Source organism: Cygnus olor, chromosome 1 (genome assembly GCF_009769625.2).
Source record: "Cygnus olor isolate bCygOlo1 chromosome 1, bCygOlo1.pri.v2, whole genome shotgun sequence".
Lineage (NCBI taxonomy): Eukaryota > Metazoa > Chordata > Aves > Anseriformes > Anatidae > Cygnus > Cygnus olor.
Window position 1 is genome coordinate 60,378,153 of NC_049169.1, and position 24,033 is coordinate 60,402,185.

Sequence of the window (24,033 nt, forward strand, 5' to 3'; positions counted from 1 at the left end):
TGTCTAATAGTAGGGTCTTGTGGCTTAGAGTGGATACGGGAGAGTGGAGTTTTGTAGTGGTGAGAAGTGGGATTGTGGTCACTGAGTTCTGAAGGGAAGGCTCCGTATTGCAGGGACTTGACTTTGGTCTACAGAGACAAAATAAAAGACGGCACAGATGGTTCAGAGGGAGGGCTGTGGCTGGCAGTGGCTTCTGTTCACTAATTCCTTGGAGTATGGTGTTTCAGATGTATAGCAGGCTTATTTAAGCCGTTGCCCACAGTCTGAAGCCAGCTCTCATGGCACCGTCTAGCGACCCACCAGATGTGGTGGCTGTGGGTGGACGGGGCTGGCGCAGCCTCCAGGTTTCCATCAGCAGCGTGGGGCCTGCCGCCTTGTCCCTCTGTGCGGGACGTGTGGTGGCTCCGACTCACCCAGCTCCCCTGGAGCTGCTCACCACGGCTCCCACCTGGGGTGGCAGGGACCAGCCCCCAGGTGGATGGCTCACCCACCTCACAACCTCTGTAGGAGGGCAGTAAAGGTGGCTGGGGGACAGGGGGTGTGAAGATGGTGGCTGTTAGAGGTTCCCGCTGTCTCGTTGTGGCGAGACATGCTTTTTGGGTGGGAGGGAGGTGGGGGTGAGGGTTGTTCGACTTTGTTCATTTGGTTTTATGTATGGCTACTCTGTGTGTTGGAAAGTGTTCTTCCCCTGGCTGTGGGACGTGGATCCAGCAAGGCAGCTTAGAGCTGCATGAAGCCAGGTCTGGAGCAGTGCAGGAGGCAGGCTCTGTCACTTCCCTGAGAGCTGCCATGCTCTGCTGAAGCATTTAAGAAACTACTAATTAGGACGAGACAGTTTTAGTAGCAGGACAGGAAAAGCAGAGCAGGAAGGTAGAGGGATTTTCACGGGGAACGGAGGCCCTCTTGACATCTTCTGCTCACCAAAGACAGGAAGGAGCCGAGGCTGTTGAGGTCTGAACTCTTCTTTGAGGTTGTCTCCAGACACTTGGTAGCACAGGGGAAGGAATTTGTGTAGCCTCCAGGGACGTCAGTTTTAAGGAGGTTCCAGAAGCGTGTGGTACCGGGGACAATGCCTCAAAAGAGGCCTCACAGAGGCCACCTTGACAAAGAGTGCTGTGCTTTAGACACAGCTATTTTGAAAGTGCAATACATTAGACATACCTGGCAGATCCCCTTTTCATTGCCTTCTTAACCCGGGTGTGTATATGAGTTTTCAGGCCTGTGCCTCTCTGGGGAGAAGTGGAAGATATTTATTTCAGGAGTGTCTTGTGCGCATCATTTATATGCTGAACACATGCCGTGTGCTTTCTACAGTATTTTTCAAGCAGGCTCTGTCGTTCTCCCAGCAGTCAGCAAGCAGCCTCTGGTTACAGCGCACTGGCAGCTCTGCAGGTACTGCAGAAGGTCTTACTGCCTACTTAATACAGGGCAGGGGCTTGGTCTCCTGCCACTGCAAAGGCCACGTTTATAAATCAGCACTAAGTGCTGTGAATGAAACAGAAGAAAACATCAGTGACTTTCAAACTGTTCCGTCTTTAGTCCCCAAAGTGTATTTTTTGCCCTCTGGGCTGAGGTGGGTGGATAGGGAACTTTACCTCATTCGCTTCCCCGAAACCTGCTGGAAATTGTGGTGAGGCGGCTGCGTGATTTGTGCACGCATGCAGAAGAGGGCCATCTGAATTGTAAATAGCACCTGCTAAATTATTATTAAGTGAAAACCGACGTGGGAGGAGTTCTTGGGAAAGACAAAAAAAAAAAGTCGAGTCTTTTAATAAAAGTCATTCAGTCCGTTTTAATATTGCCCCCTTGCTGCACACTACATACTTCAGCTCATGTGGATGCTGCAGGGAGTTACCTAAGTCATATCAAGGGCAGGGAAGGCCCCATTAAATCCAGTTACTATCAATTGTGTGAGAGCTTTAAATGGCCACACTAAAACTCATTATTAAAGAAAGGAACTATCAATTTTATTTAATGCAATGCACCCAGCCTTGATTCAGCTCCCAGCCCAGAAACTCGCCAGGCGAGCGTGGGGGCGATATCAAAATGAGCCCCATGCTCTCCAAAGCCCAGGAGGAGGATGCTCCTTCCCCAGAGGCTGGCTCTGGGGGATGCTCGAGGGCATCGCGGCCACGGGGCTGGGCTGGCGTGAATCACCATGCCGCAGCCAGCTTGTCTCTTCACTGGCGTCGTCGCCAGTAATCAAAAGGCTGAAGGTGTAAATCGTATCGCAGGCTGCAAGGTGGAATTTGATCCCTGTAACAAGCCCTCCAACTCCTATGCACGTTTACTACTATTTCTGCCATTGCTGTGGGGTAAAGATCTTTTTTTAAGAAAAGAATATGCCACCAGCACGAATTGAAAATGTCCTCAGGAAATTTGAGGTTGTGTTTTTCTCACGTTAGCTGCACAGGCAAATTTGCAATAAAAATGACTTTGCTGCAGAAGCCTTCCTTTCCCATCACCAAGCTGTCAGTCAGACTGTAATTTCTTGGTATCGGACTATGCTGAAGAGCTAGCCGAGCTATTCTCCTACAACATGTGCCCCTAAAACCTCAGATGTGAAAAAAATCATTTTGGATGGAAGGAAGAGGATTTCATACAGGAAGAAAAAAAAAATCTTTCTCTTACAATGGAGTACAACCTCTGAGAAGGGTGGCAGTGGCAGCAGTGGAGTCCAAAGTCCTCCTGTCAGCCACCAGACAGCCCTGCTTCCTCCACTCCCACGTTTTTGGGGTAACAGGGTGTCCTGTTCCTGCGTGAACAGTGTTGCAGGGACAGCAAGGGGCTTGTTGATGTGGAAACCAAGCCCTAACAACAACTCGTTTCACCAAGGGGCACAGACAGCCATCTGACGTTGACAATGTTGAGTGACTGCTGACCTTGTTTTTAGCGTCAGCTGATATCGACTGGAGCTCTGCCAGTTTGCACCAGTTGAAAGTCTGGCTCTTAATGGTGGTGATTATCCTGGTTTTTACAGCAGCATTGAGAAAGTTGCAGCTGCTGTGCTCCACATCCAAGACTTTAATTTGGGGGAGACTGAATCTTCTGGGGTTATTTCCAGGGGAGCATGTGAGAAGAACCTCTCTCCTTCTTCTGCGTCAATCCTTTTTCCCCCTTTTTATTTTATTTGAAGAGATATTGCTCAAGCACACCACGAAATGAAAGCCATAAAGCTATAAATTACACCTCGGCTAGCTCCACAATATGTTACCAATTACATCTGCTTTATTATTCGCGTCCAGGGGGAAAACATACATCAAGCCAACCCCACTCTCCAGAAAGGTTGGTACTGTACTAGAAAGAACACCGTGACTCTTCTTAATCAGTGGAAAAACAAACACAGCTTCAGCTCACTCACACACGACATTTGTGTCCGGGATGACAAGCTGAGTAATACTGCTGCGGTTCTCCGAGCCCGCTGTGTGCTACAGCGTCTGTGGCCACGTCGTCACCCTGTGGAAAGGAGAGGAGAGAAAGCTCTTAGAGGGGCTTGGGGATGAGGACCGAGTTGCAAGGACCTTGGAAATTGCTGCCCAGTAGGCTCTGGGGGGGAATTAACATGAATCACAGCAAACGGCATCAAAAATGACATTAAAGGTGTTTGATGGAGGGCACATTGTGGTTTGCAGGGCTCTGGCAGTGAGGAGTAACGCTCGTGTTTTTCGATGTGGGTGTGTATGTGTACGTGTGCATGTGTGTAAGTGCACCTGTGTGCGTACGGACTCCAGAACATTTTCAGAAGGACAACAGGGACCAGTGGAGAATGGGCTTCTTTTAGGAAAGGGAGCTGGGTGTGTGGTACTCCCAGGTCTCCACGTGAAGGAGTCATCCATGTGCATTGCCGAGTTTGTTGTGTTGTTGTTGCTGAAGCATTCATTCAGCTTTTAACTTCTTAAAGTTGCAAACAAGTCAAGGTTATGTTTGTGCTCAATAATTCAGCAGCGGTGCCAGCTCAGCATATTGTCTTTTTCTTCCCTAGTCATTCTGGTTTATTAAAAGGAAACACTGACGACAGACAGAAGGGTTGAAGGAGCGTGTGCCTTTCTGCTTTAACTCTTGCCGGGCACTGGCTTTTTCCGTAGGAATCCCAGTAGACTTGTGGGGTTCTTGGTACCTTTGCCCCAGCGGTACCATCCCTGCCCTGGGAAGGGAGAGGCAGCAGAAAGCTGGGACCTAGGCGTCCTCTTCTCCATGGACCACCTTCTGAACAGGAACATTTTCTGTTTCAGTGGGATGTTACCCAGATTCCTCAGTCAGCCTGTCTCAATGATGCTTTATTTTGACTTTGATTATGAGGTTGTGGGTTTCTTTTTTTTTTTTTTTTTTTTTGAATAACGGTGTAGAAGATCATTAGCTCTCCTACGGGCAAAGAAGCTTGCAGTAAAATAGTTTTTTTTTTCTTTTCTTAAAAAATAAATTATATTAGGACTTGATTCCACCACATGCTAATTTGTACCTTGTATCGTTAACAATGCCGTTCATTTCCAGGGGATCTGCTTTGCAGTGACAGTGTTGTCACTGTGAATAAGATTAGATGAACACAGTTTTACAAATCTGAGACAACTAAGAGCACACGGTGAAGCTCGTGTTGTCTAACTCCCATCATCAGTGTCCCTGAGCAGAGACAAGCATTGTGCACGATTCCCACACACAGACTTGGCAAGCAACCTGAGACATCATCTGCTGCTTCTGTCCTGGCTCTTCAGCTTTGTCAGTGCACCTCCACTTGTCATGGTGTGTCATCTCCTGGTCCCATCCTGGCTCTCTGCAAGCCAGCAGCTACGCAGTGGTTTTATGGGGGTAAACGGAGGTCTTAAGCCATATCTGCCAAACTTGTTAATACAGGATGAGCCTGAGGATTTGAGATTTGGCCTCCAGAGGCAGAATGCTTTGCAGTATTTTATATCAGCAAAAGAGATCTAGGTATATTCCTGGAGACAATGGGAATAGGAGTCTCCTTAGGCAAAGGAGGTAAAAATAACATTTACATTCTCATTATTAAAAATGAGAAGGGGAAGAGCAAGAGAGCAGAAGTCTCAGTGTTTGTTAGTATAGTTCAGCTGGGAGTAATGATTTATTTTAGAGCATAATTTTTTATTTGTGTTGAATACATATTTCTGGAAGAACTTGATTTTTGTGCATGTGCTGTATCTGAAGTCTGTATCCCATTCTCCCTTATTGCCACTGAACAAATGGAAAAAGCTGGGGAAGGCATCTTGACACTGTGGTTTCACTCTGATGTTTTATTGCAGGTATGGCCTCGCATGTGCAAGTTTTCTCTCCTCACACCCTTCAGTCAAGTGCCTTCTGTAGCGTGAAGAAACTGAAAGTGGAGCCGAGTTCAAACTGGGATATGACTGGGTACGGCACACGCAGCAAAGTCTACAGCCAGAGCAAGAACGTGCAGTCCTCCCAAGCAGCCGCCGCAGCAGCCGTCAACGCCTCCCTCCAGATCCCCAATCCAAGCATCCCTTACGAACAGACCATCATCTTCCCAGCAAGCACGGGGCACATCGTGGTGACGTCCGCCAACAGCACTTCTGGTGTGGTTGCAGTGTCTGGGCAAACACTGGGTGGGCCACACAACCTGATGCGTCGCAGCACTGTGAGCCTTCTGGACACCTACCAAAAATGTGGACTTAAGCGGAAGAGTGAGGAGATAGAGAACACAAGCAGCGTGCAGATCATCGAAGAGCATCCACCAATGATTCAGAACAATGCCAGTGGGGCCACCGTAGCCACCGCCACCACCTCCACGGCCACCTCCAAAAACAGTGGCTCCAACAGTGAAGGGGATTACCAACTGGTGCAACATGAGGTGCTCTGTTCCATGACCAACACGTATGAAGTGTTAGAGTTTCTTGGCCGGGGGACCTTCGGACAAGTAGTCAAATGCTGGAAACGTGGCACTAACGAGATTGTGGCCATCAAGATCCTAAAGAACCATCCTTCCTATGCCCGGCAAGGCCAGATTGAAGTGAGCATCCTGGCTCGGCTGAGCACTGAAAGTGCGGATGACTACAACTTTGTCCGCGCGTACGAGTGCTTCCAGCACAAAAATCACACGTGCTTGGTCTTTGAAATGTTGGAGCAGAACCTCTATGATTTCCTAAAACAAAACAAATTCAGTCCTTTGCCCCTTAAGTACATTCGACCAATTCTCCAGCAGGTAGCAACTGCCCTAATGAAGTTGAAAAGCCTGGGACTGATTCATGCTGACCTCAAACCAGAGAACATCATGTTGGTAGATCCATCCCGACAGCCATATAGGGTCAAGGTCATAGACTTCGGTTCAGCTAGCCATGTGTCTAAAGCTGTGTGTTCTACCTACCTTCAATCCAGATATTACAGGTAAGACACTGGGCTCAAGTAGCATTACTAGAAGTATTTTACCTATGGGAGTTTTCCTTCTTTGCTGCAAATGGCTGAGAGTCATCCCTTAATCCTTAACTGGGATGGCTCTTAGAAAGGCTTGTTAGTGATAGGAAAAAAATGGTGTTCTTAGCTCTTGGAGTTTACTTGCATTGAAAACCATAGTCAATTTGTAAATAACCATAAAATACTTACTGTTGGAAAAAAAGAATTTGCTATTTACAATTTAGAAAGCCTTTCACCATTGTCTGTGCTTCCTTCTCTCTGAGACTGTTTCCAGAAGAGGGACTGGATCTGGGGAGCCCACATTTCCTTTCCAAGTCAATACAAGTAGGTTCTTGGTTTCAGAAAGGCCTTAACCTAAACAGTTAATTCATATGTTAGCTGTATCTTCCAGCTTTTGCTTGTAAGTGAAAGCAGGGATTTTTCAAAAACAAGGTTGGCCAAACACACTTTTTCTCCACGCGGGATGCTGTTGGTAGGGATGAATGAGTATTGTCAGTAATTTGCGGTTGGACTGAGGGCCTGTCAGAGACTGCTGATTCCCACTCGTGGTGATTTTAACTACAAGTATGTCATGCTAGGATAGAGTTTATGACTTCTGCATAGGTGCATGCAAAGCAAATGTGTGAACCAGCTGTATTCCCCTTCAGTCTGTTAAACATTTCAGCAAACGAGTCTCTTCTCATAAGCCTGGAAGGTCATCATCTCGACTCCAAGACACAAATTCCTTTCATAGATGTTCTCCTCAGACCTTCCTTTTGGTACTACTCGGCTTGATTTAGCATCCCAAGGACTGAGAAAAGCAATTCTACTGCTAGGTCAGGCTTGGGTGGGAAAAAGTAGGGGAAAAAAATGTATTTGTCTTTAAAGGACAGCTGAATTTAGAAATGTTTAGGCCGTGTTTTTGTTATTGTAATTCTGTGAAACAGGGGCAAATAGGGAAAATGTAATCCTTCTTGATGAACCGATTTAATGAAAATTTGTCCTGGCATAGTGCACAGCTCATCAGCCGGGTTACAGAAAAGCAGGGTAGTTGCTCTCTTTGTAAATAGGAAAGAACTCTGTCTTATGCTTGGGGAGGACGGGGGAAAAATATAGTACGAGTTGATATCAGACCCTTTTCCTGCTTCATAAACATCCCACCGACAAAGCCTTGCAGAGCTCTGAGCTTAGTAAGAGTTAATTTTCACAGGAACAGGAACTTTGACAATGTAGCACTGCAGCAGCTGATTTTTATCTGCTTGTCCTTTACTCTGAAGGAGGCCAGAAAAAAATCCCCAGCCCTAGTTTGTACCTCAGAAGAGGCTTATTAAATGAAATATTCTACCTGATGACAGTCCCATCCTCCAGGAGAGACATGTTTCTGTGGTAAATATGCAAAAGCTTTTACGGTTGCAATTACCTGGCAGACTAGTAGAAAAAAAAAAAAAAAAGATAATACAGGCATTTTGTTGTTGAGTTATCTGTGATTCTGCATTAGCAGCCTAGGTCCCAAGCTGAAAGACAGAAGGGGCAGCCAAAATGAAATATGTGACAGAAAGCAGAAATGAAAGAGAAAAATGGTTCATTCTCAGTGACAAACAAGGAATATTTTTGTGGCAGTCTCTGGGGAGGAAAAGGCTTGATAAAAATTTGCTTTTTATATTTTAAATGTTATTCCTGCCTGGTCTGAAGTTGCAGCTTGTTAGATAATAAGTTCTGTCTGTCTAATTCCTCTCTTGTTTTCCATGCCTGAATTGTTGGGAGGAGGGGGAGAAGGGGCAGCGGCTCACTGGGGAAAAAAAAAAAAAAAAAAAAAAAAAAAAAAAAAGAATCTTGTTGGGATGAATTGCATCGGCAGGGGGCTGCTGATGAAGCTAAATTCAAGTAATGAGGAAAATTTATATTCTTCATTTTCTGATGGGGAAAAATACAGCACAGAATAAAGACCTATTCTACTCCAAAGAGAAGGAACTTTCATGCTAGGGGAAACACAGGACTTTATAAAGATTTCATGTGTCTTCCATTTAATTTACACTTGTTTTGCTTGCTAGAGTGTAAAAGACAAGGGGATGACTTCCAGAAATGGCACATTTAAGCTGAATGTGAAGGAAAAGCTTCCTGAGAGTAAAACCTTTTACACTCTAAGCAGACATGCCAGAGAAGTGACTTGCACATTTAAGGAAAAACTAGGCAGAGCTCTAAGAAATAGAACAGAGGTTGGTTCTTAGCTGGAGGTTTTTTATTATGAGCTTTTGGGAGCAAATTCCCAGATCATCCCCCATATTTTAGTAACAAATTTTTACTTCCCCTCTATTTTTTTTAACACTACTTTCAGGAATGTGATGGCCAACTCCTTTCAAGTGAGTAAAGTTCTGTGGAACCCTGTTAATTCTCACAGCAGTGTAAGACATTTCCTGCTCCTATAAATGACAGGCATGCTTCCTTCTCCCTGAGGTGGAAGACAGAAGGGACTTAAAACAAACTTTGTGTTCTTTCTTGACCAGAATCTGTGCGTTCCAGCATACACTAAAACAGTCCCAGGGCTGCTCTCTCCTTTACTTGCAGATAGTACAGGAGTGATTTGCCATTGCTGCCATGTAACATGCTCTGAAGATACGCTGAGATCCCCAGGCAGATTTCCTGTGAGCAGGACAGTGGGGAGATGGTGTATGGCACTGCTGGAGCAGCTCGAGAGCCCTCACTGAGTGCTCCCGCATCAGGAACATTTCTGTCACATCAGGAATATTTCTATCGGGTTAGGCCTGTTCTCTCCAGAAGGATCGCAGTGATGTTGTGAGGTGGCATGACAAAACAGAAGGTATCAGAAAAGGTCAGCAAAATGTCTGTAGGTTAGCAAAACTTCTCTCCCGTCCCTCTCAGAGGACATAGCCTCCTCCAGGCTAGATCTGCTGCCCTAATTGATACTCTGGAGATTTTCCTCTCTCTCTGCTGACTGTAGGGGACCTGAGAGGCGGTCCGTGCTGGACTAATGTGTGCCTCGCATGAACGCCCTCGCCTCTGAGAATCCTCCTCTGGGAACGCCGGATCCCCAGTGCCTGCCCCAGACCCGTGCTTGGTGAAGGGTGATGAGCACCAGCCAGCACCTGGCTGGAGCAGCGCTGGCACTGACTCCGCACCTAAATGACAAGGGACCGTTCGCAGGCTGAAGGCTTCAGCCAAAGGAGATGGGCTTCCTCGGGAAGCAGCCTCCTTCCTCCTGTGCATCTTCAGTCTGTAAATTTGCCATGGTACAAACGTGCCTTCTTCAGACCTGCATTTGTCATGTAGTGCTCTTGCCTGCATATAGGACGTGGCTGGTGGCCATTCAGATGTCCAAAGGACAGTGGTCTCAGCCTGCCTCCAGGTCACTGTAGTTCTTCTTCTTGTCACGTATCTCCAGCCAAGTTGGTCTGGGTCTGATCAGTGACTCTTGGAGGAGATGAGTAAGTGGCAGCTCAGACATGGTCTGGAAGTACCTGCACGGAGGCAGAAGTTGCTGTTGGATGGCTGCTCTGCCCAGCTAGCAGTGCAGGAGCAGAGCTTTGCAGCAGGGGGTTTAGCCAGGCATGGTTAGGCTAGAAATGGTGTGCTGTTCTCACAGTGCAACAGGTCAAAAGGCAGCGATAGTGCTTGCATCATGGGCTGTCTTCATGGGATTTTATTCTTTCCTAAAAAATGACACAGTCTGAAGGGGAAATCATTCAGGTAGGCTCTGTGATCTGTTTTTCAGGAGGTTAGAGGTATGAATAACCAGAGACGCCTTCTGGTCTTATAATCCCTGCATGGATAGCTTCCCAGGAAAACTCATACCCTGCAAAATACACAGCTCAGGCTTCCACAGATGCCCCCAGACATTGGAGTCAACATTCACACACTACCATGAAAAGAGGGATACCTTCTGGGAGAGGGGATGACTTCTCTTTGGGGCACTACCACCATGTTACGTTGCCTGCTTGTTTTTTCTTTGCTGCTCAGCTGAAGCAGCTGCTGTGCTACACCCCAGAGATGACTGCGTTTCACTAATTAATGGCATAATCACCTTATGAGATTTAAGTCTTTCAGAATTTGCGAAGTAAATAGTGGCTGTCACCCCTGCACTGTTAATGGGTAAGTGTAGTTTTGATGCCTTGTTCTCCAAAGGCTTTGGTATGTGGCGTGTCTGGCCATGGGTTGAGACGTCTGCAGTGTAGGTAAGTGGCCTTTGATCAGATGGCTTGATAACAGAGAAAGAAGCTGAGTGTCAGTTTGAGGAGGTGGTTATCTCTGTTGGTCTCATTTCAGACACTGCAAGAAGATACACAGGCATGAAGTGCTCTGTGCATGGCGTCAGCTGTTGAGTGCCTTGTGTAGTAAATGGTGAGGCTGTGCGGGTGGGTTATAGCTGTGCATGCTTCGTCAGGTGAGCACTGGTCCTGAGGAATGCAAGGCGCTAAGCTGTGTCCTCTCTGTCCTGCCGCACGTGCGCTTCAGGTATCATCCTCCAGCCGCACACAGCAAGGTGGATTCCTGAGCAACGTCACCACCTCCTCCCCACCGTGTGACTCAGAGCACACGTCGTTCTGGCCAAAACTGCCCTTCCAGTGAGGCAGCAGTAATGGCAGCAGGGATAGGCTGTGCTTATTAGGTTAGTCAGTGAGCTGGCATCTGTTAAGTCCTTGTATAACAGTGCTAATGCACTTAAATTTCAAAATCTTCTGCCGTTCTGGACTTGCAAAATCATCTCTGTTTAAGGCTTGACTGCATATGTGACTGTGGGAGCTTTGTTGCTGTGCCAGTCTGCTTCAATCCTACCTGCAGCATTCACCGCTTTGCTGGCTCTGTCTCTCCAGGGTAAAGAGCAGGATAGCAAGATGGTTTTAGGGAGGAAGCTCCCTCTGGGGACTGGAAGGAACCCACCAGGTTGATTGCTGAAGCTCGAGCTCCAGACTGCGGGCACAGTGTCTGTGGTCACTGCACCCTGGGTGCTGCCTGGCCCTCACTGCTGCAGCGCTGAGTTCCCTCATGTATGTCTAGTTCAGCTGCACATTTCCAGGGCTGAGAATCTCGCAGTCATTTCTGCTGGTCCAAAAGGATCATGAAGGAGTTGCACATCTCATTGCTGACTCCATGTCTTGGCCAAGAGGTGTGTCCAATGGACGGATGGTAGGCACAGGGCTACGGCTCTCCAGCACCAAGCACCTGCCCAGCCCCTCGAGCTGACCTCTCCCCGCTTGTATGTAGGGGAGGACTGAAAATGCACTGACACAGGCAGTTCCCCTCTTCCTTCTAATTTCTTACTGCATTGCGAAGATTCCTGACCGAAGTATGACAACACTTTGCATGAGAGCATCTGACAGCACACAGACTCATACTCTTTCAGCAGCGGAGACTCGGTTTCACTCAGTGGTGATATGCCTGTTAGGGTTACAGGCTTGCAGAACACTGTGGAAGGCTTTGTGAAGGAAAGAAGCCTTCCAACTGTACTATTTTAAGCAGTCTTTCATTTCTTTCCCAAGGACGCCGGAGTTTGGAGTTGTTTCTTTCGGAACCAAAATCCAGCAGATTTTTTTTTTTTTTGCGAAACCAACACCAGGATTAATTGAATCTCGGTTTCTTTGTATCCAGACCACCAAGTCTTGGAAGGGAACAGACACTCAGCTGAAAGCTTTTGGCTTTGTCCCATCTCTGTGATAGTCAGGCCAGGTTGGTTTTTGGTTTTACAAAAGTGAAGCAAGATAGTTCGTTGCCAAGTTCCTTTGTGTATAAATCACCCCAGAGCAGGGATGGTGAACAGGTGCTGTGCCCATGATGCATGCAGCAGAAGATACGCAGTGTGTATTCCAAAATAACTCCCTTTCTGGGGTCTAATTTAAAACAGAAAAGCCTATGCTTCAGCCTAAACAATCTCTTCAGACTGGAGCGTCCCCAGGGTTTTCCCTGCTGAAACCTTCGAACAGTTTCCCTAGGCTTTTTGCTCCGAGCAGATACCGCAGCTGCCCCTTTGTCCTGTCCACGTTACCGATCTGCCCCTCTCTGCCCCTCTCTGCCCCTGCCTCTTCTGCTCGTGATGCTGACAGTGCTTGAGAGGAGCCCCGAGTCAGAGCAGTTGTCTCAAGGGGGCTTTGTTATTTTTTTAATCAAGTTATGAAGTAGGCCCAGTTATTGACTGCCAGGCCCAAGAATATTTGTAACAAAGGGTTGTTTGCAAGGGACACGACTGGGAGGCTTTCCCAAGCAAAGCGAAGCCACCGTCCCCTTTGTGGATGGGCTGAGGAGAGGGAGAAGTCTTGTGCTGCTCCCTTTTGGCTCATCCATGTCTGAACAGTGGAAAATTCAAATATTTCATCTGAGTGCTGGGCTGGTTCCTTTTGTCCCCACTGCTCTCCCTCAATCCAGCTCCTATACAGCAAAGACGGGCGAGTGACAGTAATGATTTCTCCTGCAGATCTCAGCCTCATGGTGGTGGCTGGAAGGAAAGGAACCTGTGTGTCCATAGGCAGGGACCATTAGTGGCTGTAGGTGAGGGACAGGGGCCCGAGTGGCAGCCAGAAGCAGCTCAGAGGGTCCAGTTTGGCATCAGCTTGTGCCAGCCCATGGGTGAGGGACCAGTTCCTGACAAGTCAGCTGCAGGTTCAAAACCTCTGCCTTCATCCAGCAAGAGGAAACACCACAGCTCAAAGGCACAAGGAAAAGGTTGGCAATGTCCTGCTAAGCACAGATCAAAAGAAAAAATTAAATAAAAAGATTTTGGGCTGCCACAATCACCGGTAATTGCTGGAACAGCCAGAGACCCTAAGAGCACCCTGAAATCTGGGCTACAGGCCACCTGTTAACCATACCCTGCCCTTCCCACATTTCTTTTCCCTTGTTCATCATTGCTAGAGAGATTTGCATTGAGAAGAGTGTTTGTTTCTGAGGAGTTCCTCGTTTCCAGCTGTTTATCTTCCCCACCTGAAATTACAATCTCCATTAACAGCAGATACAGGAAAGGATAGATTATGGCCTTGGGTGCAGGGATAAGCACCAGGAGCAGGTGAGCCGCTGAGCAAAGATCCCTCTTTTATGAAAACGGCAGTTTTACAAAAGACCAAACAAAACACAGGGTAAAGAAGGTAAATGCAAATGTGCTTCTAAAGAAAGGAACTTTTTCCTAAGGTCAGCGCCACTTTTTAAGCATGTCGGTGCTCCACCCGCTGGGTGCAGGCACCCCACAGCCCAGGCACCGTGGGGCAGGCAGGGAGCAGGAGCAGACCTTTGGTGGCAGGGCTGCTGACCAGGGCTCAGCCCTGGCACAGGTTCCTTCCACATCAGCCCCGGAAGGACACGATTTTGGGGAGCAGCTCTTCCTCCTGCCCTCCACCCCTCTCCCGTGCCGTTCCCTTCCCTCTGGGCATCCACACGGCAACACAGGCCCAGGCCTGGGGCTGACCCCCAAAAGTGGCACTTTCTGGTGTGGAAATATCACTTCAAACGTGGCCACGTTTGAGCTCCAGCTTTCGAGAGGGCTTGCGAGAAGGAGGCAGTGTGCAAACACACTCCCTTACCAATCTGCGTGCTTCCACCTGAAGCAATCCCAGAGCTCCTGCCGCAGCCCTCCACGAGCCTTTCTGATTAACCCAGCGTTGACTCCTGGACTGATCCCTGCCTTCTCTGCACCCGCTGCCAGAGGCGTTTTGGTAGCCCCAGGAGGAGCAGCGAGGGGCTGGGAAGTGCCAGGCTCCCCACTGGAGGTTGCCCATGTGTGCTCTGGGGGTTAGAGGGTTTTTGTTTTGTTGTTGTCTCCTGCTGCTGCGTCTCTCACATCATCACCGAAACAAGACTGTCACAGGATTTCCTGCCTTCTATTTTTCTCCTTGCAAGCTGTAAAAGCACTGTAAGGCCCTTTTAGGCTGCATCCTGGTGAAATGATGTGAAAAATAAAGGTCACTCCTATTTACTGTACCACGGCAGACCTGCAATGGCTACAAATGGCCAGCTTGTTTTACTGGGGAAGAGCTATTTACCTAAGAGAAAAGACAACCCTCCTGCCGCAGCGATTGGCCGTAGCGCATGAGCCGCCATCTGTGTGCCACATAAAAGGCACACCGTCTGTTGGTAAAGACACCTGCGCTCAGGCCACGGGCTGGGAAGTACCCTGGCTCTGTGCGGTGACAAGCTGCTGCTCCTGCAGTGGTGCTTGCGAGTGACAGCACGGTGAGCAGGGCTGGAGCAGGGACCGGCTGCCATCGGTGTCAGCTGTGTGTGCTAAAGACCTACAGGTTGGTCTCTGCCCCGAGTTGCTTCCTTCTGTGGCTTGGGTTCACTCTCCTTTCTCTTCTCCCACCCACGCCGCTTCCTCACCGAACGCAAAGGAAGCGCAGTGGGGCAGAAGGTGCCCTGCTCTTCACTTGGGCTGGCCGGGCACCCGCTCCACTCACAGTGGTCAGCGAAGGAGAAAGCACTGTGGTTGCACACTGTGGTATGATTTCCTGTGTCCCTCTGCACTTGTGTCGGGGCCTGTTGGGGCCCATGCACTGCCTGGCTCACAGCAGCACTGGTTGATGAGAAGCAGAAAGAGGTGACGGGCAGTTGGCTTGCCATCAGTGCTCCCAGAGCAAAAATAAGTAGAATTAGTAGAAGATTCATCACCCACACATGCAAATATGAAAGGGGCATTAGCAACACAATTTGCACAGGCTTTCAGGGATGCTTTGCTCAGGTACCACATACTTAAATCCTATCAGGCTTTAGCATCTGTAACATCTCCCCTGTACGTTTGCTCACTGCAGGCAAGAGATTTGTGTGTATCACAGAGGAAGCTGGCTGAGTACATCTGTGCATTCACTAGGGTCACAAGTTTTAGGCCACAGCATGGTGACCCTGAGAAGCTGTATTACACCGAAGAGCATTTTCTGATTGGAAAGCGTTTCTGCTCTGCTGTATGGGCTGTGAAGTTAGGAAAGTGACTGACGATGGTTTATACATGAACGAGTCATTACAAGAAGAGAGAAATGACCTAAAGATGCTTCAATTGCAGTGGGTTCCCCAGTGTCAGATCCCTTAACGCTGTCATTTCAGTCCCCAAAGTTTGTGTCTTAACTTCCTGAGCCAGCTGCTGCACTGGTGGTACTTCAAATTAGCCTAAGTGATGTAAATGCAACTGATTTTCAGGTGGGGCTCAGTAATTCTCTTTCTCCAGGTCCTTCTGGGGAAAACGAGCACCTCTCAAGCACCCGAGAGTTGTTATCTTGCTCGAAAAACACTAGTCTTGTGGCCTGGCTTAAGCTGAGGTACAGCCACAGCTGTTACCTGTTTAAGTAGGAAGCTTAAGAAAATCACAGAATATCCTGAGTTGGCAGGGACCAACAAGGATCACTGAGTCCAACTCCTGGCTCCACGTGGGGCCACCCAAAAATCAGACCATATGTCTGAGAGCATTGTCCAAATGCTTCTCAAACTCTGGCAGGCTCGATATCCTCTTCCTTTTAGGCCAGATCATAAAAAAGGCTATTCTTCAGTACTTTACAATGGGGAGAAGAAAAAAAAAAAGAGAAGAGAGGTATGCATATATACCGAGAGAGAGCCTCAGTTCTAAGAGAGTAAATAAAAGGGAGGTGGCTCTAGGAACCTGGAGATGGTGTGGGCAGAGAGGGGAGAAATCCGGTTACAGATGATGGTTACCTGGGGGTCACTATTCCCTGTGTATGGAAAGGCGTAGGAGGAAAGAAGATGAGGTTTCACCCTCCTTGCTCTCTGAAGGCTTTAAAAACAGGATAGCTGATTTCCAAACAGAACAGTGTGCTTCTTCTGTGACAAGCTGGAAAATAAACTGTGAGTCTCTGAGTGGCAGCTTGACCTCTGCCTTCCCCTGACTGAAGGACAGAAGTAATTTCAGTTATTGTTTTACTTGCACAGACACAAGTTACGTTGCGCTGACAGGTTTTGCCTATATTTTGCTATGACTATATTGTATTGTTGTTTAGGGGCACGTTCAGATCCTGTTCCCTCCATCCTTGCATCTGCTGATTTGCATTAGTATTAACCTGGTGTGGCAGACTTCTACCTACTTCAAAACCTGTTGTACCCCTTGAAAGGCTCCATTTGGAGGGTGGATGCAGGGTAAGGTACGTGGGGTTTGACCTGGGTCTGACTGAAGAGAATTTGAACGAAGAATTTGGGTTAACTCTTCCTCATATTTTCTTTTTTCTTTTTATTTTTGCCAGCCACTGCAATTTGTAGCAGGTTCCAAGTAGAACCTCTCAGGCATAAGCACAGTGCAGTGGGCCTGATGAGACGTAAGAAGTGCTGAAAGTTTCTTAGTGTCACCACTGAGCTGCTCCCTTTGCAGAAGGCTTGGAACAGTCTTGGATGACTTTGGTGACTTGCTCAGCTCCCAGACCCAGGACGTTCACCACCTGAAGCATTGGAGAATTGGGAAAACTAACTGTTCCAGCAGCTGGTGCTCACGTAGAGGCAGGCAACAAAAAGTTAGCAAGGTTTCGGTTAGCCTGGTAACAGGAGCGGTACTGCAATGAGTTGGTGTCTTTAACTGGAAGTCTTAGGATGAGATCACTTGTGCTAGTACTGCTGAGCAATACCACATTTTCTCCCCGTCCACCCGTAGGTGTCTGTTGCTGTTTACCTTAGGCTGTGTTCCCCAGAAGCTGTGTTTTCTGCAGCGGCGGCTGTGTTTACAGCACCTAACACACAACCATTTTTGTGGCTGAGGCCCTCAAACAGAAGGGTAGCAGAGTACAAACAGAAAGGTAGTGCTGGTACGCGTGACTGCAGGCGTTAGCACGCACATTTACATGACAGCTGACGTGCAGGAGGAGAGCTGCTGACCTTCCTCCTGTCCACCACGGTCAGAGCTCCTGCTTCAACCAGTTGCTTCCACACGGAGCTGGGCACTCAGAAGAAAGTCCAGGGTGGTAGGGGTAGAAGGAGGATTTGATGTCTTAGACAAAATAAATGGAAACTTTTTTTTTTTTTCCCCCAAAGAATGTTTTATTTGCCAGTGGGAGGCTGCAAATAGGATAGTCATCCAAGAGGGTAATGGAATATTTCCCTGACTCTCAAAACAATATTAAGAGGGACAGATGAAATCTAAAAGGTAAACAGATTCAGCTGAGGCTAGCTGAATTTCCTGGTTACTACACTAAAAAAGTTAGTGATGAAATGCTGCCAGTTGTTTCGGCAGGTAAAAGGAAGTAATGGTGCAGGCCTGTATCTAAAACGAAATAAATAAAGTTTACCTAAGAGATCTCGTCCCCGTAGCTGTCAAAAATACAGCTCCTGCCATTGTTAGCAATGTAAATTAGTGGTTCAGGAGGGCTGCATGAGTACAAACAAAAGGATAAGCTAGCCATGTCGCTGTTCCTGTAAAGCTCTTCTGGAGGCTTCTTTGATAACACCTATCTCCTCGTAGCAGGTGTGTGAGGGACCCAGGAAGGGAGAGGTAGCATGGGCTGGAGTCTATGTAGCTGTGCTGATACGCGTATGGAGATGTCGGTTCCAAGCGTATTCCTTTGTAAGTGAGGTCAAAATATAGTGTGATGTGCAAGATATATAATGAGTGAGAGGAAGAAAGACATGCTAACTGGGTTGGAAGATAACATTTTGTCTTTTGAATGGGTTCTTGTTATTGTCACCGATTGTTACTTTCAGAAAAAAAATATGTTGAAATTATTCTTTTTTCTCTATTGTTTAGCTCTTGTTCTCAGCTTTGTTATGGCCACAAAGAGATGATAAAAATGGATTGGCACGAAGTTGAGTTTCGTGTATCATTTAGAGACAGGTTTAGAGTTATGTTTTCAGCCCTTAGCACTTTGATAGGGTCTGTTCTTCATTTTGAAAATAGCAGTAAAAGAGTAAAGAACATAAGAAAACACAATTTTTTTTAAATGAAATTGTCAGTGCTAGTTTGAACTTTGCCTCTGATCTGTATGAAGTCTCTGAACTGTGCAGTTGGAAGAAAGCAGACACAAAAGAGAGGGAAAATGCCCATGTTCCTGGCTACTTTAGAAGGTAATAAAAAGCCCCCAAAGTCTTACTTGTTTTTAATCTGTATATTTATATCTATATAAATCCACTGAGAATAAACTTTAAGCGTTTATGTTAGATTTAGAGAATTACCTTCCAGCATCAGTACCTATGATCTAGCACAAAAGAAACTGAACTTAAGCTTTTACAAATTGCCCTCTTGGCTTCCAAAGGCATGGGTAACATTAAAGCATGATCTGAACTGGTGTTAAAGCGAGCAGTGGTGGTAAACGGGTGTGAAGCGTTCCTGTGTGGCAATCGGAGGCATTGTGCATGCAAAGGGAGATAGCTCGCGTTGAAGCTGAAGGATCAACCTGCAGCATTTGGCAGCACGGTGTTGTGACACGGTTGCCAACCTCTGACCTTGGTGGTGGGTGTCCTGCCATGGGGACCTTGAACGAGTCCAAGCCTTCAGCCTCCTCCTCAGAGAGAGTTGAAGAAATCTCCCCAGCTGCTTCTCCACAGCAGCTGGAGAAGTGCAACAGTGCCTGTCCTACCTGTAAGTGGTCAGGGAATTTTCCTAACAGCCTCGATGCTCTTCTTGGGTCTGGAGGGCAGCAAATACGGAAGTTGGGAGAGAAGCAGCAGGAGCAAACCCAGGGCAAGAGAGGTTGGTTCTGATGAAAGCCATGGATGGTAAAGGTCAGAGTTGCTTGAGGCAGCTGATATAGCAACGTGAACTGCTCCTCTCAGCCCAATTCTGCCGTGTGGTTTTACGTGGGATTTGAAGAGATTAATTTCCAGCTCAAGGTGTGTGCTTTCAAGCAGCCCTGGAGCTCCAGCTCCTAGACACACTCACAGCTTTCACCTTAGCCTGTGGCTACAGTAACTGATTACTGCCCTCAAAATGGCATTTTAAGTCATGTAAGAACCTTGTGTGCAGCACATAACTACAGTCCTCAGTTTTGCAAGGGGGATGTCAAGGCAGCCCACTGACAGAGCAGAAAAAAGATGCTTGTTTTTCCTGCACAAAATGCCTGTGATTTTTTTTTTTGTCTTGCACAGTTCAAATTGAATGGTGAGTGAGGACCTAGAGCTGGGGAAGCAGGGAGGCTTGCAAATGCTGACTTAAATCTTCCAAGCTGTTGGTATGCTCAGGCAGCTTGTAAAATAGCCACTTCCATTGCGTTTCCCCCATGCTTCTGCCTCATTTTCCCTCCTGAGAGGGATCCACATTGTTGGGTCTTTCCCTTCCACACCAGGAATAGCACATTTCTATGTCGTTACCTCATGTAGGTTTAAGGTTAGGCTTCAGGCTGTGCTGCACTCTCGTGCTTTCTGCTGTCGTGTCTTCTGTCAGTGGTGCGGCCAGGCAGTGGGGTATATCCCTTCACGATGCTTTGAAATGGCGGCGGTGCTCTTGGTTGCGTGCCCACACAACCCTACAGCGTGCCATGGCTTCCACAAGATGGCCGGTGCGGTGGCCTAGCTGGCCTGGCCCATGCTGGCCACCAGGAGGGGAGGGAGGACCAAGTTGCTTCAGAACCATGGTGTGGTACAAAGGGTAGGAGATGGTCATGGCTGCTGCAAGGCCTGAGCTTGCTTCCCTTGATGCTGGTGGGAGCCTGCACGATGAGGACATGACTGGCTGGGAGCTTAAGGGCTTTCTTATCTGTGCGGTGTGGCACAGGCCCACGGCAGCGCGTAATTAATAACGATAACTAACCCTCCTTATGCAACCAGGGAATGTCTGACAGCGTTAGTAGGTGGTTGCTCAACAACAAGGCATGTTACGACTAACCAGCTGGGACCAATTACGAAAGCCTCAGTGGTGCTAGCAAGCGCCTGCCTGCTCACATCCTCCGACTAAGTTGGGAAGACGAGTGACTGCTCTGCAACATGTGGGCAGCCTCACAGCCTGGTGGCGTGCGGTGTTTGACTGAAGTTCAGCCACCACATCGAGCATGGGATGCGTGCACGCTCTGGGCTGCATCTGCTGGTCACTGACCAGCCATGGCTCTCTGCATCGGGGCTGTCTGTAGCTCGTGCTCCCAGCTTTGGGGTGGGCTGCACCACCACCTCCCTCCCTACTCGGCAGTTTCTCCCAGCCCCTCGCCGCTGCTGCAGCAGCATCCATCCATTCCCAGGACCTTCCCACAGCGAGCAGCTGCATCGAAAAGCAGGAGCTCCCACTCACAGCTTCCTCATCGATGCTTAGTTGCTACATGAAGATTTCAAGAGTGTGCGAATAAAACATAAAATGAAGCAAAAGACTAAGTGGCACTGCACAGAAGAGGGGAAAAAAACACTGAATCATTGTCCAAAAAGGTGCAGCCATTAGAGAATAATAATAGTTTTTGTCTGTGGTGCAGCTGGGGCCACGGATGCAGAAGGAAGGTCCTCAGTGACCTGTGCAATGGCTGTGTTTGTTTAATGTATGAAAACAAAGAACTGAAAAGCAGACAGGGCCCTTGCAGATACTGCTGCTGTCTCAGTTCCTGTTATCTGTGCCCTCTCTTGCTGCGTGTGTGTGTGTTTTCATGCTCCAAATCAACTAATCACAGCTACGTGCTCTTGGATGCCTTCAGTTTTGCATCTCCTTCTCCGTGCTGGGGCACTCCCAGGTTGTTGAATTACTATTTTTGTAATTTAGAAACTACGACAAATAATGTGAAGTCAAACGGTTACTATTTTATTGTCTGTTTCTGCAACTGTCCTTCAGAACGAGCTTGTAGTAATGACATTATTCCCACCCCTCCACCCTGACCTCAGTCTTTTTCTATCCATTTAGCGAATACTGCAGCTTGCTCTGTTTTTAATGGGTGGGAATCAATGTGGCTTTTTAAAATTGGATTCTCTCTGCCTGCACAAACAAAATCAATGGTGTTATTGAGCATGTGCAGGGCTGTGTGAACAGGAGCAAGCCAGCAGAGTTTGCTGCCTCAGTGAGGAAGGGGCAAAGCTTGTAAATCGCACTGGGAGGATCAGGCTTTATTTCTGTGATTTTTTGGTAAGGGCTGATGAGCAGCTCAGCACTTTGCAGAAAGTAAGGTCTAGGGAGCACTCTTCATCAGATTAATAAGATTTTTAAGGTGATCAGCATGCTGCTGTACAATGGACTAAAGCCAGAGCAGTTTGAGTGCTGGCAGGAGGTTTGAACATCCCAGTAAAATTAGATTTGATCTGAACCATGCTTTAGTTTGATATCAGTTAAAAACTGGGTTTTCCCCACCTCATTTTGCTCCTGCTGTGGCCTGGTCAGAGACCTTTTGTCTCTGAGCTGAGTTTCAGAGGGAGGTGTAGCATCAGGGATGAGTTCTTGCCTTGCCCAAGCTAAGTGTTTGTACCCAAACAAAGGGGATGGGGAATTTGTGTACCCGTGTTTTTTCTTTTGTGGGGGAATGCGTTCACTAATGCTGAGCTGTCTGGGAAACTCAACTGACAGAATTGTTTATGGCCTAGGGAGATGGGGGGAGGGCAGATTACAGATGGATGGTTTTGGTGTTTTTTTTCCTACTTCTTCAGGAATAATCATCAGATTTAATATTCTATTGTATGGTGTGGGAGGGATGGACTCTTCTAGCATGTTCTCTTGGAGACACCAGTGTCATCTGTAAGCCCTGGTTTTACAAGGCTGTGGAAGATGGCTTGTGAAAGTGGATTAAATGATACAGAATATTCTCAATTAAAACCTAGCTGAGTAGGTTTATCACGATCCATGAAAAAGTACCTTGTACTTGCTGGCCTTTAGAGCCTACCAACCACTGCCGCCGGCTGTGTTGGCAGGACAAAGAGCACGTACGGAAAGGAAGTTCAAAATTCGTTCCTTGTTGAGTCTTGATGTCCCTGTGCAAACTACCAACGCAGCGAGTGTATTTGTCTTCCAGGAATCAGATTGATACTACCAGCCCTGTTAGACGGGATGCCAACAGCCTTCCAGCTGTAGCCAGTTTCAGACACTACTGATACGGGTCAGGTTCAAACCAGTGGCTTTAGTTTTATGTGAAAGACTCCAGAACCTTTTATCAACCTGCAGGGCCATTCAGTCATTTCGCATAAATGCACATGCCAACACTTGTTTTGAACACTGCTTTGTTGGAGCACAGCGAGCTCAGTGTTTTGAATGAGAGCAGAAATTTCTGGCTGTATGACAGAATGGGTTTTCTAACGTTCCCATCAGCTGAGAAGCTCTGCCCCGAAAAGGAAGGGGTGGCAAGAAGGGGACTTTCCTACAGAAAGGCGTGCTTGTTCAGTGTCCTGTGTTCTTCTGGCCAAACAGGGTTAGCTTTAAGATTCTGTCAGCTGAGTATGGAGCCTGATGAGTGGAAAGGAAGAGTTGTGTTTATGATGGATTCATGTCTCCGTAGCCGGGAGGAAAGCCTGAGCTGGCGTTTGGTTCCTGACAGCAACTTCTGCTGTGGTGCTGCTCATGGATTTGGCTGTGCGACTTCCCAGAGAAGTTCTCCGATTTCGGTTTTTGTGACCCACTTCAGGTCTCTTGATTTCTAAGTGCTCAAAATCTCCATCACCACTGGATTCCATTTGCACATGGCATGGGAAAGCTTCTAACAAACAAGGAAATTAACCTTCTCGTGCTGTCCCAGTTTGAGTAAGGATTTCTTTATGGCTATCATTTAATTATGAGATTGTGACTGGCCTGGACAAATGAGACAGTTTCAGTATCCTATAATCAGTATGGCTCATCCATGCATACATTATAAAGTATGTAGAGTAGCTATAAATGATGCAAGAATCATTTCGCAGTACAGTGCTTGGTATGTGTAAGTACGTCCTGGTGGGCACCCTTCTTCATTGTGCAGATGCTGTCTTACCAATGCAAGAAGCTTGTGATCATCACATACCCGTTAAAGAAGTGAAAAATGTCTTTATTGGCCTCTTTTCTTTCCTCAGACAACAAAGGTCCTTCTTAATTATTTTCAAATGTTGCCAGCAGTGGGGTTTTCTGCAATTTGCAAATCAGTGCAAGAAGCTTCCTTTGGCTGAAATGTATTCAGCAAAGGGTCCAGTCAAACACCAGTTTACCAATCACCTAATTTCCACATGTAATGCAATTTTTAATCAATACAGCCTTTTTTTCAATATGTACTGCTGAGATTATTAGAATTCGGGAAGAAAAAAATAATTCAGTGTATTGTAGCATGTACCAGGAGAGGCTTTTTTCCTCTTGCTTGTGCTGGGGACTTCACAAAGCAAGCCATTTGTTGTGGAGGGGACTCTCATAGCTGCGAGGGCAGGGAGCTTTTCACACAGCTTGATGCACCATTTCTCTCCACTACAGGATCAGCAGTGTGCTCTGCTGGGGATGCTAGACCTTTGAGGTGTTCGTTCAGAAATGGGCTGAAAGATCCAAATGTCCCCATAGGAGTTATGCAAAGTCCCAGGTGTTCCAGCTGGCCCTGCCTGGTAGCATGGGAACACGTAGAAAACATTGGTGAGACTGCTGGAAAAAAAAAATAACAGGAAATTCTGATTTATTTGGGGGTATTTTTTTGAGGTTTTAGGGTTGATACTGTAAAGATTTTGATTGGAGCTCTGGCAATTAGGAACTTAACCAAAATAGAAAGCTAACATTGTTAGTTGAATCTGCAGCTGAGAATAAAGAAAAAAAAAAGTATTAATGATTTAAAGACTTGTCAAATAATAAGGGTATTTGGACTACCCTGAGTTCTTTTGGTGTGGGTAAGTGATATAAAGGCTCCATTTTGGTCTAAT

General features: G+C 47.2%; 1 protein-coding gene across 13 annotated transcripts in view; it reads left to right on the top strand.

Annotated features, from left to right (window-relative positions):
• HIPK2 (homeodomain interacting protein kinase 2) overlaps positions 1–24,033 on the top strand; it is a 135,792-nt gene that overhangs the window by 34,882 nt on the left and 76,877 nt on the right. For all 13 annotated transcript variants that reach the window (XM_040544969.1, XM_040544966.1, XM_040544962.1 and 10 more), the window contains one exon: positions 5,256–6,354. In XM_040544969.1, the coding sequence (XP_040400903.1) occupies positions 5,256–6,354 (1,099 nt within the window). The remainder of the gene's footprint in view (positions 1–5,255; positions 6,355–24,033) is intronic.